This window comes from Clavelina lepadiformis, chromosome 2 (assembly GCF_947623445.1).
Source record: "Clavelina lepadiformis chromosome 2, kaClaLepa1.1, whole genome shotgun sequence".
NCBI lineage: Eukaryota > Metazoa > Chordata > Ascidiacea > Aplousobranchia > Clavelinidae > Clavelina > Clavelina lepadiformis.
Window position 1 is genome coordinate 18,286,904 of NC_135241.1, and position 21,601 is coordinate 18,308,504.

The 21,601-nt window shown below is 38.2% G+C and overlaps 1 protein-coding gene across 1 annotated transcript; it reads left to right on the forward strand.

Moving 5' to 3' along the window:
- The first annotated feature begins 175 nt into the window (after nt 1–175).
- Nucleotides 176–20,085, forward strand: LOC143445952 (uncharacterized). The gene is made up of 14 exons (XM_076945369.1): nt 176–608; nt 3,776–4,391; nt 4,874–4,964; nt 5,173–5,255; nt 7,177–7,262; nt 10,986–11,172; nt 11,358–11,513; nt 13,576–13,722; nt 14,779–14,953; nt 16,569–16,697; nt 16,917–17,036; nt 17,145–17,318; nt 17,618–18,044; nt 18,250–20,085. Exons 1-14 carry the CDS (start codon nt 244–246, stop codon nt 19,100–19,102), a joined length of 3,609 nt encoding a protein of 1,202 aa, XP_076801484.1. The 5' UTR covers nt 176–243; the 3' UTR covers nt 19,103–20,085.
- The last annotated feature ends 1,516 nt before the right edge of the window (nt 20,086–21,601 follow it).

The following is a 21,601-nucleotide window of genomic DNA, read 5'->3' on the forward strand; positions in this document are numbered from 1 at the left end:
GTGGCTTTACGACAAAACAGTCACGACATAATGCTTTAACGCACTTTTTTGTCAAACTTCATTTCTCTCTTCGGCAGCTTTATCTGCGATTTGCAGGAAGCTTAGGCTTGACTTGTTGTTACTGAGCAAGGAATTAATGTTCTGTAGTTGTAATTCTCAAAGTATAACTTCTTTGTCGGTCTGCACGGTTATATAGATACGTAGGGCTAGGTCATTGCATTGTCCGATGTTTAGACGTCTAAAATGCGAGGTAATATAGGTAGTAAAGTCAGCGTCCGGCCGGGAAAGGTGTTTCGGCCAGCGATTTTAAATTCGCCCAGCAGCATCAGGACGAACGTAAGTCAAAGAATGAAATCACAAAAGAAGGATGATTCCAATAAAAAGTGCCGAAAAGAGTTCTCTCATTCGAAACCTGGAGAACAAGTGCTACAAAAATCTCGAGAAGAAATTCGAAAGCTTACTTCTGAAGCCGTGTTTGGTGATGCCGGTTGTTCTCATCAGCCTAATATAAGGGAAATTCGCTGTTTGAAATGTTCTTGCATTGGAAACATACACTTGGTAGAACACACTGAAGATGTTATCGACGCATTGAGGAAACGTGCATATAGGTAAATGAATAGTTACAGTAGTAATAGTATTAGTACTAATTATATGGTGTTGTAGTGGTGAGTTAATTTTTGTTGAATTATGTTTTGTGTCCTGCAGGGTTGTTGAACTCAAAGTTTTTGAATACCGTTTTTGTAATAACGAATACATTTCTATACCTATCTCGTAAGTGGTTACTAAAACAACAACCACTGTACTTTTATCGTATTAACATTATCGTATTATTAACATATTGCGAATAAGTTTTTCACGTGATGAGTACATTTTCGACATTCCTCGCAAAGCTATATAATTGCATATTTGGGTTGCAGACTTGCAGTGTAGGTAAAGTTTTGTCGTGCCTAGTTGCGTAACACACGGGTACTAACAACCAGTCGGACAGAGCTTTTAGTTATGAAATGTTTAACTAAATGAAATTCAGGATATCTTGTATGTATAGCAGGGCTAGGCTGTATTGATATGTGAACCCCAATTTTAGTTATAATTAAGGTCACCTTTCTAACGCAGAAGTAAGGATTACCATTGCAAAACGTAATCTTTCACACAAAAATTGATTTCAACGTTTGCTTTTACACCAAAAGTACCGGTCCCTGTAAAGTTTAGCAAGCACTTGCAAGGGTTTTTAACTTCCATCCATAATGATAATAAGCTAATTTTCTATCGGCTGCAGTGCCTATTGTAACTTATTTCCTGAGCGGTTGGCTGAGGCCTGTCGTAGACTATCGCGATGGGCGATCCTGTGTTTGTCAGGGCCTGTGCGTAGAAATGGAAGTGACTATTTCGCGTTACGTATAGGTCAGGGGTGGGCAAATTTGTTCAATGAAAGAGTCACTTGCGGAAAAATATAAACACCAGCGAGCCGCAAAATCAGTAATGATTGTCAATTTGGTTATTATACTATTAGTAGTCATTTTGGGATATTACTTTTTAACTAAAAGACCCATAAAAACATGTTGGTGAGGTGCATTTTGACAACCTTTGCAATAGAGTATAGAATTTATACCTGAAAACAATGTCGGAATCGATGTCTAGTGTTACGTCATAAACGAAATGCTGGCCTACATAAAGAAAAACTTGTAATGAAATGATTGTTTATCGTTCCTTAGCCTGTAAGGACGACCACTTCAATTACAAAGTCTGTCTGTAGAATTGTTGTCTGTCCTCGATGATAAATGAGTCTCAGGTCGTTGTTTCGCTTCTCTTAATCTTAGAATCAATTGTACACCTCGACAACTGTATAATCTGGTTATATTGAAGTTTCATTGAACGAATAAATCAAGATAGAACATTGTGACAGCAACAGCACAAAGACATGTTGCGGCGTTGAACGTAGAAACCAAAAGGACTGAATAAATCAAAATGCACGCACAGGGGAAGCATCGATTACGTCACAAAGTGTTATGCTTCGCTGATTCGATAGACGAGAATTCTATGTCGTACACAATTTTATATTACATTAATTGATATATTTATCACAAACTACACAGAAACTTTCATAAACGGTACTCTTGGTAGCCTTTACATTTTTTGGAATTTTACGATTCGACTAGAAGAGCCACAAAAAACATGCCGGAGAGCCGCATGCGGCTCGCGAGCCGCAGTTTGCCCACGTCTGGTATAGGTCATAGAGCCCATTGTTAAAGATAGGCAGTTAGGTTAGCGGAAAAGGTATGAAAAAGTTGTATATGGTAACTTATTGATGGTTAAACTGAAGTTAGGTGTACAATGTACATAATAATAAAATGATGATGGCGCCACTTTCTTGCAGCACATAACCAGGGAAAACCGTCTGAAATCCGTACACTTGTTTTCGCATTACATGAGCTTGTAACTTTCCGAACAGGAAGCAGCACATCTGTTGCTACAAAAACACCTTTATTTTATCACAATTGAAAACAATTAAATTGTGGTAGAATTTTTTTATTTTCTCACGTTGTGAATATACCTACTGCGTATTTCAAACTTCATAGCAGTATCTTTCGGTGCTGTAAGCAACGAATTAAGATTTCGGTTCGAAACGCATGTTATCAGCTCGAGAGAAATACCTAGTTCAGTTTTACTTTCACTAGCAATATTTAAACTGAGTTTATTCGGTAGACGGCGTAATGAGATAGGCACAACCCACTTTTCTCTGAAAAAATACAGTATTTGGCAGAGAATTTTCGCCCAGACTTCAAACAACATACTTGAAGGCGGTAGCGTCGCAATTGGTAGCCTTTTAAAAAAATTTGGAAATCAATTCCTCTTACTTTAAAACAAAAAAGTGACTATTTCACCCACAGATTGCACTGATTGGTTGTTTACGATAGGCAGAAGGTTTTGGGACGTAGGAGAAAGACAACCAAGCAGTTAAATTTTGTTCATCATAGTTACATTGAAGTTTGACTCAGTTTACTTGAAAAATTAGAGCTCGATTGAGGTTAGCATCGTGTGATAACTTTCCGTTAAAGTTATAGCATTTAAGTGAGAAGACAATCTGAATACGTTTTTTTGCCAGAAAAGTAGACGCTGCCTAAAATAAAATCTAGAAAGACAACGAAATTTTGTCATTTGCTGGAAAGCCAACTTATTCATAAACCCAGCTCGTGGGCAAAGTGTTTATCTGCACATTAAGTGTCATACTGCTGATGACACCAGCAATAAATCGGTCATAAAGCGCTGACTTCGAAGTAGGTCAATTTTAGCGAGGAAAAAAAAGAACTGGTGCTCAGTGAAGCGCAAAATTTCCACTTAGTGGCTGTAGTAATCAGCGAAGTCGTTCGGCAACTCCATTGCTCTCATGTAGTGGCTGTTGTTAACAAGTGGTCGTCAGTTTGTTGACTGTCGTTAAAACTTAGATAAGAATTCAGCACGTATGAAGTTGCACGTTGGAAAGCTGTAGCTAAATTCGTCTATTAAAAGAGAGCATTTGTACTTCTTGAAGAAAAGCGAAAATAAAGAAGTTTTTGAGTGTTGCGTTCATACTTCCCATTGCTAGGGCAGTTTGTAAAGCATATTATTCCACGTTTTTTTTGCCCCAATGGCATTTATTGATTTCATTGGATATTACTACGGTACATCAGTTAATTCAGTTGGTATATTTGCAGCAGGGCTGACCTTGGCAGCGAAATATGCTGTGATGATCTGTTACGTATGAAATTTTTCTTAACCTAAATGTTTTTGTTTCTAGCTGCAATTCGCATTTTCTTGCTGCCTTACATTATACTAAGAAGAAAAGGCATTTGACTCACTTCGACCGCAACAATATCGCAGATCGCACTGAATTAGTTCAACAGTGTTTAAGGTACAATTTAACTGCGGAATCGCCTCCTTACGAAAGAAGGATTCTGAATTTAAAACAAACTACTCATACTGGTAACGAAGTACCTTATCGGAGTGGATTAACTGATTCACATTGTGCTGAATTAAGTGAAGCAAACTATTCTCCGAAAAGAGCGAACAAGTTTCAAGACAGTACATTAGAACCTGGACAGTTGACTACTGGTCCACGTAGTCTAGAATCGTTTAATGAATTAATTCAAGCTGATACGGATGATTGCGCCGACATTGTTTGTCGAAAGTCTTCCGAAGGCTTTTGTAAAACAAAGACTTCCATCTGTGTAAGCCAATCGAAGCCTGAAACGAACTGCGATAAACAAGCTCTTGACAACTCTATTAACATTCTGTCAACTCTTTACTCCCACCGAAAACATCGACCGTCTGCGGTAAAAATGAAGTCGAATTCTGGCAAGAAACCGGTGCGGGTACACCTTCTCAACGGCGAGTCAATTCTACTTGTATTTGATGTAAGTTTGTTTAACAATTGTCGCATATTTTCGTTTTCTTTAGCAAGCGCATTCAAAGTGTTGTATTTATTCAGTTATTCAAGCAATGCTTTGATTGTAATGATAAAGTGGCTCCTTGTTACAACAACACAGTTTCAAATCATGGTTTAAAAATAAGCGCGCCACTGATTTTACTACACAAGAAAACTTCAGCAAAAAGTGTATGTTGATGTTGGTAATGAAACGCAAATAACGATGACAATGGTGACGACTAGTGACTTGCATATTATCTTAACCCTGGCACAGTTGCAAATTATCAATGCCGTATCAGGAATGCTATATAATCTAGCTGGTATCTGATAAATTTATCCTGCCCACACTAATGGACATTGAGTACAGTGTGCGAGGTCGTCGTGATTTTTATCTGGTAGTACCCTTGTCTATAATGGAGTAGTCGCCTTTCATATCAATGAAATATTTAACTTGAATGCAACATCTTACAGTGCAAAGCTATCGCCAAGGAAGTGTTTGACCAAGTGTGCACAATGCATTCCATCAAAGAAAGTCATTTCTTTGGATTGTCAGCCGTCGTCGGTTAGTATGAGATATCCCAATATTACCATAAGTCATTCGCTTTTCTCAGTTTAATATATTTTTGTTCGCTTCGTTATAGAATGGTAAACAATTCCCAAGCGATAAATAATGTGCATTGCGTAAAAATGCAATAGGCTACAATATTTCAAAAGTGTCCGATACATCTTTTAAGAATGTCGTAATCGTCCAATTCCAATGGTATTTGCAGAAAAGGAACACCGTTTTATGGACCTAAAGCAGAGATTGTCGAAATACGCACCAAAAGAATGGGGAAAGGATCAAAAGAGAAAGGTAAATAATAGAAAGCGTAGAGCTCGACAAAAATGTCAAAACGTATGCGAAAATTACTTTTTGAACATTTGTACAAGTCGACTCATCCTTTTCGATTTAATATACCATATAAGGGGACGCCTGATTAAAGATAAAGGGTCGTTAGTGTTTGATCTTAGGATGTGTCGTTAGATTTATCACAAAACATGGGAGGGATGAAAAAGCTGTTTCAACAAGGTATCGTTGAGCCGTTGGAACAAAGCTGTGTATTGGTCGCTCTTTAGCTAGTTTCAAGTGGGGTTTAGGGATGTATGCTGCCATTGACAACACGACCACATTACGAGTACTCCCTCTATTGCTTATTCTTAGGGTCTGTGAAGTTTTGTAGCATTTTTACTCAAAGGTTTCTTGTTCATCACGTTATATTCTTTATTCGTGCTATTTACAATTTTCAAACAGCATTGTACAATTTTCGAATTCTATCTATTGAGTTTGGTTATGGTGCTGAATAAGAATTGGCGTTTATTGCTCGATAGTATGTAAATGATGGATAGGCTTAACAGACATGGCCATGGCCAATGGCGTATCACTTTTCAGTGTACGGTTTCAATATTCAATAGGTTTATAAACTTACGGTGAGTTTAAGTGAGTGAGTTCCCATATCACCCATATCAGTGTCATATCATGCGGCAGAAATTTTAAACCACGCTCAAGCGTCGGTGGAAATGCAGCTTATTTATTTAGGAAAATGAAACTTTGACCACTGTGAGTACTGTAAATCCTAAGGCAACCGCTATATACCACCAACGCTTCAATTGCGAAGTGTGGTTTTGTGTCTGTTGTGTCATGTTTTAGAATTAACGTTTCTCAATGCTTTGTGTACAAATTGATTGTCACTTGCTTTGCTTCGTCATTTGAACGGACCTCGCATGCCACAGGTGTGGTTTTCATGCCCCATTCACACATTACGTCATGGTTTGGTTTGGATAGCCGAATTGGATTCATTGTCTGCTGGTATTACTCGAAACACCTTTTCGCTTGATCCACTGAAATCCCGTTTTGCTGTCAAAATTTTTTGAGTAACTGCTGGATTTCTCGAGTATGGTTGTCGTTTACCTAGTTGCGTAATTTTGAAAAATACCTATACTTTACAGCGTACACCATTAGCAAAAAGCGATCTTTTGTGAATTAACGTCTTATGCCATAAAGTATTTCTTTTAACACGCAGTTGGACTTTGTAATTATCTTTTATGTAAGTATGCTGGCAATAAAGTTTGTAATAACTGGGTGTATACAGAAGCACAATTCGTTTAAATGTCCCATGATAAAAGCCCATCAAAGGACTGAAAAAGACCGCGAAATCACTTTTCATGCATCGCTTTGCGTTGCACGGGAACACGACTTTCCCTCTTGGCGAGTATCAAACAGAATTCCTTCCTCGCTTTTGCTTAAGTTCCTCTTGACGCAACGTCATTCACCTTTATGAATTTTGTAATTTTCTGTGCTTTATAGTATTTGTTATGTAAGTTAGTTAACTTAAGTACAGTATTTGCTGCAGGTAGACTACACCTGACCAAACTGTATATACGAGCGACGAACGCGTTTTATTAATTATCATCTGTTCTTTTTTTTCAAGGTTTTTTTAAGAGTTGTTAAGTTTACGAAATCATTCATGATAACAAAAATCAAAATTTGGATTTTTGAATTTACAAACTATTGTTGTGTTCTCCATTCATATATGTTTTCTTCACTTTGTTTCTGATAAAAATACAAAGAAACTTAAAGATCTATTTCAAGAAGTGGTAATTTAACACCTGCTGACTGCTGTATGTTCTTGCGAGTTAGAATATATAGTAGGTCTATATACTGTACTTTAGGTTAGGCGTATATATTATAAAGTTTTTGTAACTTGACACTTTTTAACTGATTAAATGTATTTTAGGAAGGAGACATCAGTATTCAACCATCGTCGGTATTCACCGTGCAATTTCAAGTACAATACTACGTGGAGCATCCAAAACTTATATGGTAAGCTATGAATGGTCAGAATTAGCTTTCTTGTTTTTGGTGTACATAAAGATGGGCTGAGTTGTCATACACACTGTTTGCTTCGTGCGTAACCAGCAGGTACGCGTAAAATTACACGCATTGTTGAGTCTCATTCGGGCAAAAATAAAGCGTCGGCCAAATCCTCATAAATCTTGTTAGTTGGTGACGGCATGAATGAAATAGCAGTCAATGTCAATTATTCTCCCTATTGAGCATGCATTATGCAATGTCTTCAGTATGTTGATTATTTTGCTGACAGACAATTTTACCTCAAAAACCGCTCTTTTTAAGTGTTAAGTGTCATATCTAAGTCCAGCTAAACACTGATTTTGAATCATAGGAGTCAGCTTTCTATATTCATTGATGTATAAACTTCATCTGTCTGAATTTTTATCGATATATTGTAACATGGTATGTATGCATCATATGGTAACATCTCACAACATTGTTAATCATGAACTAACGTCTACTACGCAATAAACGATTTTTATTTATGCATTAACTGGCTAGCAAGTCGTAATGTAAGACGCCCACGGCGCCGATTACACGTTTGTTGATTCCATGCGCGTATGATATAGTATTGTGCCATTTTGTCTTTCATCTGCGTGGAAACTTCATAACAAACGAATTTTAATTGTGGTTTTTGCCTCGAAACTTTTCACAATGTAACCTCAACTAATAGAACGCTTGCTTGCCATTAACATTTTATTCAGTCGAGTTTCAGTGGTGATGGGTAATATTGGAGTACACAAAAGGAATGATTGGAATTAACTAAAACAATCAAAATAACAAAATTAGCTCCAAATATTTTTGTTGCGGTTTAGGTTGACTTCGTTTTGTTAATTTTTACTTTTGCAAATTAGCTTTTTGCTTTGTGTCGTGTCATTTAAATGAGCAGGTCATTCACGTGAGAATTTTAAGCACGCAACTTTATGGCTTGAGGCAAAATGCGATATCTTTTGTTTAAAATTTTCTTTAGAACGCATGACAAAATTTTTTTTCTAATAACTCTGCTTGATATAAACGCCCTTTTTATGCCCTTTTTTCACAGAACAGGTGTTTCCTTATGCTTCGTGTTTCTTTTTGCATGCAACGTTTTCACGCCCACAGCAATGGTAAATTGAATGAACTTAATTCATTATATTGATGTCTTGAAAATTCGAAGATTATTTTGAGTTGTGCTTGATAGTTAAATGTCAGCTTCGTTAAATTTACGATTAATATGATCTATTCTGCGAAAGGTTACTATAATTCTTGCTTTTTACAGTTCAGTTCAGGTTTTCACAAATGCTGCTAAGCGTTTACAGTCGGGTGATTGCTAGAACCCTCATAAAGTCACTTCCTAAATTTTATTATCGTTTTACGACGTTGCGCCAGTGGAACTATATTTAATAAAGATTTTCCAAAAGCTCATCAGCGGTTCCTCAATTTATCCAAATAGAGCGACTTTGCATATGTTTTTCACCACTTGATTCGTCCTTCAGCATCACGCAATAAGAATCGTTTATGAAACGACAATGTAATTAGTCATGCTCCCCATACGCTGCACCCACGATTTGTGAGCGTTCACAAAGCGAATAGTTTGAATAACTGAGCGCTTGGTCATTTTTAGATTGTTTTCAAGATACACGTGTTGTACAACACGACGACATTTAGTGTATATGGAGTGTTGAAACGATTGCTAAGCACGTTGTTCTTCGCTTTGTTGCATGTTACGCTTTCCGGAACACAAATTCACGAAGTGAAGCACCATAACGGCATAACTGTGTTAGCTGTATTGCGCCAAAGTTTTGTCACGATAGCAACAGGGTTTTACAAAATATTTCTCAAAAAATAAATTTTTTCTGAAATTTTCTGGGCAACGCTTTCTGTAAAAAAATACACGGTATGTAAAATCTGATTTGCAGCGTCTGTTTTAGTCCTTCGATGACCGCGCTCAGGAATTTTTCAATTTTTGTTTATATTTCCTAAAAGAACTGAAATTGCATGTATTCTTAGAAGTATGCTCAGCAATGCTTTCTTTGTTGCACATGAAAGCGCCCCACCCATCCACGATGAAAGCGCTCAACTGAAACCTGCGTATCCTTTTCAAGAACCGCCAAATATTTTCTGGGTAAAATTTCCAGCGAAATCCACTTTATTCCATTAGGTCTGATGCGATGGGAAATTAGCTTCAAGCCAACTTTACCAATAATGTTTTGCCTTCAACCGTTTTACTGCTCTTCCAAAATCGTTATTTTTGCGCTAAGGCATAGGTTCGATGCGTGATTTGGAGATGCTATATTTCTGTAGGAAACGAATAATTTCCTTAACCAAGGTAGATCATAATTTTAGGTTGGAAATATGTTAATTGTTGGCGCAGTTAGACGTTACATCATCGGCTTAAAGCCACATTAAAAGCATTGACAGTTTACCATGGCTAACAATTATACCACAGAAAATTATATCTGCGATATCACCAGCTTCTAATAGATACTCTATATCCCCACTATAAGTTAATTTTGGAGCATGTAGCTCCAAATAGCCGACAAGCTTAACAACCCGAACTTGACGGCCTCTGACAGAGGCCATTTTACACATTTTGTTGCTGTGTATACAAGTAACATTTTTCTTACGTAGTATTAGCCTTTTCTGATTGTCTTTTCCGTGGCTTGTTTTCTAAGCTGAACTGCGGAATGTTGATGAGCGTTATCCGCAAACTGCAGTCGATGAGTGTATTATTGGCTTTCTGGTCAATCCTCTGTTGACCTAAAATTGGTTTGTAGCTCAGTAACTGCAAGCTAAGTGTTTTTGTATTTGTGGGCAACACGTCTTTGCTAACACCTTGTTTGGATTTCAATGTTTACTCGTAATTTACACCGATGATAGATTTAATTACATCCACTTGGTATACACTGTAGGTTTGAACCGTTTTGAAATTTTTAGTGTAATTCGACTAGACTAAACAAAAAGTCTTTCTAATCAAACGGTATATTGAAATATTGCTGCAGCAATGAAGTATTGAAGCACCGCACGCACTTTAATGGCCGCCTAAAATCGGTTACGACTGGAATGGTTTGAGCCGTTTCTTTCTATTCCATTTTTACCGCCGAAAGTAAGGCATCTGTGGAATCCGTTTTGTACAAACATATTCTATTAAAAGGTTAGGTGCTTTCAAACTATTCAAGTGAAAATCTTTATGATATCAGAATGCCGAGATTAAATTTTTTTTGAAATTTCTATGTCGAATGCGACAGGGACTACTTTAGTCCACTTGACTTGGCCATCGTTAGCCTCTGTGTTATTATTATAGCTGTATCAAAAACCGGCGGGCGCCCGTGGTTGTTAATTAAACATCATCGTATTCAAACAAAGGCAACACCCTGACCGACTTAAGTCGGATATCTCCTAACGTACTTGCGTAAACAAACAGGGCTTTAATGTGTATTCAATTGACTGCCTTTTTAATCGATTTTTTAATATGTTGACACTGACACTCAAGTGTTAATGACTTTACGCCCGGCTTTCATTAAGACCTCGTTATACACCGCCCAATTGTGTTAAGTGCATTTAGATGCCAACCACAAAAACAATTACACGGTGACCAATATAACTTTTTATAAACTTTTAGGGCATGATTTGTAACATATATTATATCGCTTTTAATATCAAACGAAATCTACCTTCTAAATTAAAGTAAATTATTCTAACTTTAATGTGCAGTAATTACCAGTCGAGATATCACTACTACTTGCAAATGAAGCGTAACGTATTGCAGTCCAAAGTGGTCACTCAAGACGAAACAATAGTCACTTTGGCGGCCATTTCGCTCCACTTGGATCTGGGTGCGTTTGACCCCACTCTACATACCGGACGCTACTTTGACCCGAACGAATATGTCCCAGCATGGGTAAGAATAAGCCATAATTTTACGGTAATGGTTAACATTCAGCAGTTGGCCTAACAAGTAACCTACACTTATTGTAATAACCGTATATGAGATAAATTTTCGTAGTTGGTTGCCGACCATAAACTTTATCTTCGGACTGAGTAAAGTCTGTCAGAGATTAATTATCATTTTTACGTTTGTTTTAGTTTTTGAAAAAATGGGGAGAAAATTACCTTTGGTCTCATCTGCCAACCATGCATATTGAATTGGCTTCAACCTCGACTTTCAACGCGCAAGCTGATTATATAAAGCAAGCGTCCACCATAGAAGATGTTCCCGTGCATTATTATAAGCTTTTTAAGGTAAACTTTACCTTTCATGTAAATTCTCATAGGACTTGTTGTGTAGTTTTGCATGTCCAGTTCTCCTTAGTTTATTATTGTGATTTGGGAGGGTTACTTTGCTTTATTTGGCATTCTGGCAACAGCATCGAAAAGTTACTTAAACTCAAGTTATCACTTTTTCCGCACGAATGACCATAAGTTTAAGCATACCATAAGCAAAAGATGATGCCATGTCTTCTTAAGAGCAACGTAAAGTCTGAGTCTGGACCCACGCTCTTAGGCCTACGCCTACAGCGTCATAACGGCGTCGTAAAAACAATTTTGATAGTCTGGTAACTTTTACAGTTACTGTCGGTGTCAGCGCTTCCGTAATTTTGGAACGTCATGTAAACGTCATCTCTAAAAACCTCGTCGTTTATCACGATACTGGAAAAGGCGTTATGTCATCACTTTTGTGGTTTCCGTCAAAGTTTACAAACCGAGTGAATCAACTTAGCCGTAAGTGCGGGATGCGACACTCATCTAAAATTATTCCCCCTGTTGTCTAAGTTTGTTTAAGATTGACTCAGTCGAAGCACCTTTGCCCCCGATTTGCTGCAAAGTCACTAAATGTAGACGTTGTTTTCATACCCCCATTGAGATGATGACGCGCTAGGGTCACGTACGTCACTTCTCTTTATCGAAAGTTGTCGACATTCCCCCCTTTGAAGATGTTACGCTTTCCAGGGTCCACATAATGCTGTTAAGGCTCAATAATTCTCGTGAAAATATTTTCATTACGTCGACTTCTTTCAGTCTACAACTTCGGTTTGATTTTTGAAAATTCGAGCAACAATACAGCTGATGAAATGTACGTTTCGCGTCACATTAAATGCATCGTGTGATCAATGCGCCTAAACTGGATAGCTTTTAAAGCAGCGTTAGTTATGTTTTGTTTGCGAAACCGCTATGGGAATTATGACGTCATAGACACCCGTCGAACTTAGCATGTCGTAGGCTACCTGTTGCTTTCGCCTCATGCCCATGAAATCAATTGATGTCGTGGGGTTTTGCGATCATTTCTTGAGCACTTTTCGTAAAGTGCCATACGTCATCAAACTTTAAAAAATCGTCTTCCTTTATACGACATCTGACGTGGCCTTTTGATATTTTATGTCTTAATTTGTTCAGTGTGACGAGTGTATCACGCGCTCATTTTTATATCTGAAGTTAAAAACCTGTGGTATAGTCTTTTCCTGGAAAACGAAGAAGTACTTTGCTAAAAAGCCACCAAGTGAAATATAAGAACCTATTTTGACTTATTACTTGCAAAATCTCTACCAAAGTTTGCCAAACTCTGTTAAGCCTGTTTTAACGAAAAACTTCGGAAAATCCGATCCAGCTAGGAGGTTTATCAGTTTAGCATTGTTGAGCCTATAGTGCTTTGTCCTATCTCAGACCAAACTCCCCTCCTTGTAACTTGATACGGATTACATTACAGATTTGTGTTGTTAATTTGACGTCGGTTCGGGCTGGGATTATACCACAAGTCTATCAATTCTGTTTGACTAATAATTTTTACACTCGGTGGACAAAAGGGTAATTATAGACCAGACGTCGTTTGGGGACAGTTAGTAACATAAGACGGACTATTGTGCGGTTTTATACTTATAAACGTCTCTTCTCTTACAAAGTTCTGATAAGTTTATTTTTGAAATCATTGATCGGTTAGTTTTATTATTTAGTTAATCGGTAACTTGCTGACAATTTCCGTTTCAGTCGGTTGTGTTTGGTTATTATTGTCTGTCGTCTAACAAGTTACTTTTCCCTCAAACAAATAATAAATTATGTTCGTAACCCTCATTTAGAATGTTCTAAAAATACGAGTGATTGTTATGTTTGTCTGCGATTTATCTTGCTTTTTACGTCGTATATGTTATTTTTTAATTAAAATTGATTGAATTAACTAGAACTGAACGGTTACAAAAGTTGTCTTAAACAACGAAAAACAACATTAATCTTTTATGGTTGAATAACAAATACAGTATAGTAAGCACCATGACAAAGTGTTTATACAGCATTTTCTTTTCCCGTCAAATAGACCAAAAAAGAAACGGAACCTTCGGTAACTCTTGGCATATTCAACCAGGGCATTCGAATCCACCATATCGCCCATCAGAGGCCAGATGGGCCGCATCTGCTCGATTTCGAGTTTCCTTGGAATAAAGTGGGACGATTGTTTTTTGCGGTAAGTGCAATTCTGATAGCCGTTGTTGTAAAAATTTCTGTTCTATTGATATCAAGTTGTTTCTTTGAAAAACTGAAGCGGAAACAGGTATTGGCGCACTGAGTTATTTTTTACTTTTGTTGGGATCACCAATCTTACAGAAAAATTGAAAAAACTAAATAGCGTGCTGGAAAATGCGTGATTATATTTTTTTTGTATTGGATTTTCCTGCTTTATGGGGGTTTTTGGTTGTATAAGAATTGTTGTCATGTAAATCTCATTTGAACGACACGCCTACATCCAATAATTTTAGCTCTGTGTTGAAAAGTGTTTTAAATTAAAACTATGGAGAATATTTTTGAGCTTCACACGCAAACCCGTGGTGCAATGCCTGATATAAAATTTCAGAATTTTATGACGTAACCCGTGATACAGTCTTTGTTCGATGGTACTAGCGCAGTTATGAGAAACTACTCTTCAGCAGGGATTTTACCAGTTTGCCATATTTGGTAATATCAAACTCCAAAAGGCGTTATGCTTTCGGGAATTACATAATTGTTTGTGATCTGACAGTCATCAGATGGCAAATTACTTTTCATGGCTCAATATTGTCTTGAGCCAAGGTATGCAGTTAAAACAAGAAGTGCTTTCAAACTGTATTAGGTCAGCAATTTATTACGCTTATGTCACACTGATGCGAAATTGAACTCCTGGTTTCTGTTTTCAAACAACTTGGTGCATTTCTTAAAAATCTGCAGCGTAGTGATGGCTTGAAAATAAATAGCCATTTTTCGCCTGATCAAAAGGTTGACCGCCTGACCAGCAGCGATATGAGTTTATTTAATCTCTGAAAATTCTGGATCTTTTACTTTTTTCCAATAAACTGCAAGTTTAAGATTGTTGTTTTTCAGAAATTAACTAACAACCTAAACAATTTATTGATGATAGTTAGTTTGGTTTATTTTGGTGAACATTTGTTTGATGTTGTAGTTCCAATATCTGTCATAGCGGTTTAGGGCTTCAGGCGAGTCTTAACGTATGTTTACATGAATAACGGCTTCTTGACTTTTTTTGAAGGGAAAACGTTTCGAGATATTTCCCGACGACCTTCCATCAAGCCGGAAGTTGGTCTATTACACCGGAAGTCACTCGCGATCCAAATATCTTCTCCAGTTGCTACGGGACACGCATTCCCTGTTTCATAGTCTCACGCCGTTTGTTGAACACATGAAGAAAGTTGACGGAAAGCGCTGTAAGTTCTGTTTTATTCTCACCGTAATGTGTATCAGCTGATGTATCAGAAATTTGCGGACTCAAAGTTGTCAGCACTGCTGATACCAGGAAACCTTGTAGGAGTGTTTTCTGCATATTCGCTTATCGTCGGGCATTTGTGTTAATGCGTCGAATTTGTTTTGTCAATTTAGTAAAACAGCCGTATACACAGATCGTGCTGCCAAGCAACCGGTTTTCAAATTTACGCGCATACAGGTAGATTTTATCTTAAATCTTGTTTGCGCGCTTGTTGAACAAGGATAGTCTTGTCTTCAGAAACCACGTTATCACTGTGAGAAATGTACAATAAGTTTTGAATTTGCTCCTCGGTATGTTTGAATTTTGTGCTAAATTAACAACATCATGGTAAACCGTGGTTTTAAACATCGTAATTACGTTTTGTTTTGGCGTGTGATTACGTTTGTTTGTCGTGCATCTAATTGTCTATTGCTGTGGCGTGTAGTCGTATCAAAAACACTTTAAAAGTCTTATTGGTGTAACATTGTTGGCTTCTTAAACCGTTTGTTTTTCTTTAGGCAAACTCCTACTATCGTAACCTTGATGTTAAGTAAGGAAGTACTATAAGTTGTTAAGTTGAGCAAACCTTTTATTTTTGCTATAGTATAATTTCTCTATCCCACGCTCTGGTGAGCATACTTCTGCCCCAGCACAAACACCATCAACAACAGAAGCTTTCCGGACTAACATCATTTTGAGTTTACACAGCGGGAAAAGTAAATTTTCGGTCGTGCTTTTCTCGTGTCACAACCGATAAAATGTGTATATTTTGGTCGAAATAGTTTTACTTGCGGACAAGGGTTTCATCTGCGGTTGAGATTAACCAGACTTATTAGATGACGTGTTACTTCAAACACACTCTTATCTGCTTAACTACAACTTTTGACGAAATGCCGGACTATATGACTATACTGTGGTGTGTTCGTGAATTGATAACGTGCCCAGTCCAGCAATTCGATGGATATTTTCGTCTGTTGCTTTAAAAATAAAACAAGTGACGATCGTAAATAGTTTTATCACGTGACTATAACCGTTGACATTAGCGGAGGACTTTGATGACTTCGCGCGCTTCCTAAAGCTGACCGTGCGCTCGTGCCATGACTTTTTTAAGCTTGCTAAATCGCTTAAACACGTCCGCTGAAAAACACGTTCTTAACTGCTTCGATGAAACTATCAATTGAAGTTAGTTAATCTGTGATATTGCTTGTTATTGCGTTTGACTCTTGACCGTAGGAAACATCTCAAAGTGTTTTGTTCAGCGAAAACATCTCAAATGCTGTGCCGGAAATGAATTTTGTGCACTAGTGTTTCCCAACCAACTTGTTTGGTTCGCGGCACCTTTTTCCTTTATAAAGTGCAGCGTAACGTGAGGGCCCCTCGGGCACGGGGCCCAATTAGGTACAATCAGCTGAATGCCATTCCTGTTTGTCGGTGTTTCTGAACGAATGCAACATGTTATACCGTGTGTGCTTGTATTATGCAGTCGGCTGAATTTCATATACAATTTAGTCACTAAATAAAATAGTTTTAGAAAAAGGCCTCCATTTCATTTAATGATAATAACAATGTGTATCCAGGTAAGCGAATGTATCGCGAGTCCTACATCAGCGGAATGGATCTAGACGAAAAGTACGGAGCCGAACATAGCGAGAGGTTGGTGGGAAGTATGGATGGGAGGAGTCCAGGCTCGAATAAGAGTGAAAAAGGTGAATTAATAGTCCGAATAAGAATGCTATAAATACAGGTAGGGCAAGAGGAAAAAAGGTTGTTACTTAATTTACAAAAACCTCGCCACACTCATCAAGCCTTGAGCACCCTAAACAATATCTCAAGTGATAATACTCCATTTTGTACCATGCATAGTGATGATGAGGTAACTGACCGCATGAATTTTATGTTAAACCGTTCTTCGATTGATTACACAGAGCGAGGTTCACGTTTCAAGTCTTATAATTCCAATACAAGTCAGGGCAGCTCTCACACTTCCGGGATCGAGAGCGACACCAAGCAGAAACCGGAAGAAGTTGACGATGAAGAACAACATGGTAAGTCATAGCGTGTGAATTTTTGTCGTATATTACGTTCATCTTATCATTATTATTGATGTGAAATGTTCTAGTGCTAACACCACCCTATACTATTTTGACTTGAAGATAATGCTTTTCTGGATGATTTCGATCCTATTGATGTGGATGGACCTCCATCTAGCGCTGGTATCATCTGCATCACTGATGAGCATTTGGTTGCTCCTCCGCATAAAAGCTTAAGCGTGACTGATTTAACCGAAGCAAGTCGCCCTCGAAATTCTTCAGATGTTTCTGAGCAAGGTATGAATGGAGATTTTAGAATTTGCCCTATTTACAATAATTATGCATTCTATTTGCTCGTCGGAGATTTTAAAGAGTAGTAACATAGTTAAACGTTATTGTAGGTTATAAAATTATTATTAATGGATAAGCGTGTTGGGCGTGCCATTACAGATTGCGTAGACAACGTTAAGATATGGGTTTTTAGTTAGTTAGGTAAAATCGAGTTTTTGATTAAATAAATTACCGGTATATTTACCTTGGTATGAGCGTGTAAGCTTAAGAGTACTGTCACCTAACATTCACCATTTCACTTCTAGAAACATCGATCGCCTCAGATACCACACAGAGCGAACAAACTGTTCAGAATGAAAATGTCGCTACCACTTTGGCCTGCCTCAATGAAGCATCCGGGCCAGCTATACCGCAGCCTACTGGCACATCTCTAAACAAGTTAAATGCCAGTTTTGGAAGCGTTGATGGTGTTTTACTAACCACCAATACGTTGCCGAGTAAGTTAGCACACCTGAAGGATAACGGATACCCCGGTCCGAGTCACAGACAGATCACCCATACGTCTTCCAAACGCTCCGACGACGGTTTCGCGAACACGAAACCCCTGGGTCCGAAAGTTCACCCAAACAGAGATTTGTTGACGACTGAAGCTGTCCAGCAACCCGTATTAGTTCCGCTTTCAGATCGTCCGGGTTCAAATACTTTTTACGATGACATTGACACGATACCCAGGTATTTGAACAAGATTTTTTTCCGCAGTGTTGTAATCACGAGTGGTGTAATTTACGCGTCAACGAATTACGATCGAGCACAAACAATATTAAGATAACCAGCTAATTACTAACAACCGTAAGATCAAATACGCAGACATGTTATTGCGGTTAATGCATATATTAAAGCGCATATTAGCACTGTCTTATCAGACTACTTTCTACAGGACAACATCCCACGACCGTCACCACAATGGGTCGAAGAAAACCAAGAAACGGCAGCATCGTAAATCTAACTCGGCTGACCAGGATCAAGACCCAGTTGGTCCGATCCACAGGAGTTACAGCACTGACTCTGCTCAAAAATCCCGACACAGAAATTGCAACATCCACGATAAAGGATCTCGACATCGCGGACATCGACGTCACGTCTCGGTCCAGGAAAGTCGAGATGTTGCTGAGGCTATTTCTCCGACTAGTCCTCATTTTGGCGCTGCCCTGACAACAAATAAAAGCCTGGACGATCTTCGTGATGCGGACCAGGGAACTCTCAGCCGCAGCGACTGGAGGAGAGACATCCCCAAAGCGTTTCTATCGAAGCAAGATATGTTGGATCATTCACCGCCTCCTCCAACCGCAAGGTCTCTTCCTTCTCCTAAAGCAAGTGAGGTTGATCATTTCTTGCATCAGAGGAAGATGAGTGACGCCTGTCAGAAGATGCTCGGCGCGCAACACAGAAAGATGTCAAGTGATAAATTGCAGAATAACCATCCTCTTCATCATCACCACCATCGCCACGAGCAACGCCGTCGCTCGGATTTCGACCGAACTCATGCGGCGATACGATCGGTACCGAATGGTCGCATAGAGGGGCCGGGCAGTACACCACACAAACCAGAGGTGCTGCTCCGCACGAAGCAAGAACGATCTCACCCACATAAACCTCGACCTGTGTCTTACCATGTGACGCCGAACATTAATTTTTCGCCGGAAGACAAGGCCAGTTACTGCTATAACGACGCAGCACTTACTTCTCGTCTTCCTGTTTACATTGAAAGTTTTAAAGAGGTCATTGTATGAATTCTCTGGATTTTGATTGTTTTTTAAAAGACTTCCAAGCTAAGGTGTAGAGCCTATTGACGAACATTACACAGCTACGGAACAACACCATACTATACAGTTTTTTTGCATTTTCGTGTGTAGTTATTTTAAATGATTTGGTTTTCAATCATGCCGTGTATTCATAAGCCTTTGTCTATTTCGTTTAAAATTTCTTTTTATCTTGCTTTGTTTTATGTGTCACCCGCCGATATGTCTTATCGGAAACTATGCTCCAGGTTAAAATTTCGTCAAATTGTAAAGTGATGTCAAATTTTATATTGTGTGTGTTAATTCGATTTTGTCGAAATACTTCAAGAACGTATAGAAATTCATAAACTTTGACATAACCATATTATAATATAATATACGAAAACATCGTGTTTTTACATAAATGTGTAATGCACTAAACGTATTTAGCACGTTTGCTCATTTTTTTGTGAACATTTATAAACAAAATAAGCCTTTTCTATCTTAAAAAAACTTTACCATAAGTAGTTTTAACATTTGCAAAATTCTTTGTTCTGTTCATATACTTCACAGTTCACTAAAGTGTTTTGTGCTCATTTGCGTATGCAATCAAGTTTTCTGTAAACCTCACATATAAGCTTTGCAATGGTTTGTTTGCATAAGCAAACACTTGCCACGTGCTGATATAAAAGTATTGCTATTAAACATAGAGGGCAAAGTTACTTTTAAATGTCACAATTTTTCATGCTGCCTTATCAAACTACCGCCCCATCCTCTTTCACCCAACATCATGTTTACTCGTTCGATGACATTTTCGTCTTTAATTGAATGTTTTTGTATGCATATTTCTGCTGTGGCTTAGTTTTGACGCATTATTTATAAGTGGTTTTATGTTGTCATCATGCCTTGCCAATTCTGCATTTGGGCAGACGAACCTTGCGAGCAACTATTGCTTATTTTCGTTAAATATTTCACCAATAAAATAAAGCACATTGCGTCGGATCTGCAGAGCTGGGCACAACCGCGCTGTATGTTTTACGAGCGATGCTCGTTTTTTAAATTAAGAACAGAACCACGAAGAGACTCCTTATTAAGGGTTATTCGCTCGTCACTTTGTTTTTTTGCTCAAACAACGCTGCAAACGCACAAATTGGATACAAATGGTTGGATTTAAAAACATTTGTAAGTTTTTAGACTCCCGTAAGATTGCAATTTTATGTAATGAATAAAAAATGATTGCTTTGGGACTTATTTTGCAAAGTTAACGGTGAAAATAAACAATACAATTCGAAATGCTAAGTACGTCAGAACCATAAACAACCTATATCTATGGTCAGAACCATGTGATGGAGGTTCGATATAAACGCTTTGTATTTTACGCTGATAATATTGAGATTCACACAGATGAACCGAGTTGTCATCATAGAGTCGTAATTTGCTTCACGTTACCGTTATTTTTATATCTTAACGAAGGCATGTACAACTCAAAACACAAAAAAGGCTACAACAATTAATACTTACCTCGTGCCTCATGTGAACAATGCGAACAATATCAGCCTTTTGGATATTTTCAACACCACATTTTTCGAAGTGTAGTCGGCGGAGAAACTTTCAAAATCATCGATTTTGGCCGACTTTTAAACAGCTTTTTTCCAGGGTGGTCGGACGATTCAACCCGCGGACGATTCAACCCCGGACGATTCAACCCCCGGACGATTCAACCCAGGACCATTCAACCCAGGACGATTCAACCCACGGACGGTTCAACCCGCGGACGATTCAACCCGCGGACGATTCAACCCGCGGACGATTCAACCCACGGACGATTCAACCCACGGACGATTCAACCCAGGACGATTCAACCCACGGACCTTTCAACTCACGGACGATTCAACCCAGGACGATTCAACCCACGGGCGATTTAACCCATTTACAAAAACGTCTACGCAGTTCGTTATCAGGCACGGATGCCGCCTTTACCACTATAACGACGTGCAGTATAGAAGTTATTAGGCCAATATAAAGTCAAAATGTTACGTTAGGTCAAAATACGGTCAAATTGTTTCTTTTAGGTCAAAATCTGTTAAACTTGTAATTTTGTAACCATTTTGTAATATTATTCTTCCGTTTTTCTCTTTTTTTGTACCGCAAACAATTCCAGTGCCCCAAATTAGAGGCCTACTTAGAACCAAAGCCACCAAGAGAGGGAAGGCCTTTCAGCGCGTCTGGTGACGTCACGATGTGAAGGCATTGCATTTGAAACTGCAAGTTGTCAATCTTAATACGCAGAAACGAAAAAAGTCAACACTAGAAAAGCGTTTTGTCAATTTTAAATGCAGCTTTAGATTAGAAAGTTGCTGTAGACAGTGTAGAGACTATCAGTATAGCGTTTTTCAGTTAGCAACATGCAAGATTTTTGATTTTAAAATGCAATAACAATCATAGCCGTTTGAGCTTTACAATACACAAATTATTACTTCTCTAGGTGGCATTGGTAGATCTAAGTTGCCG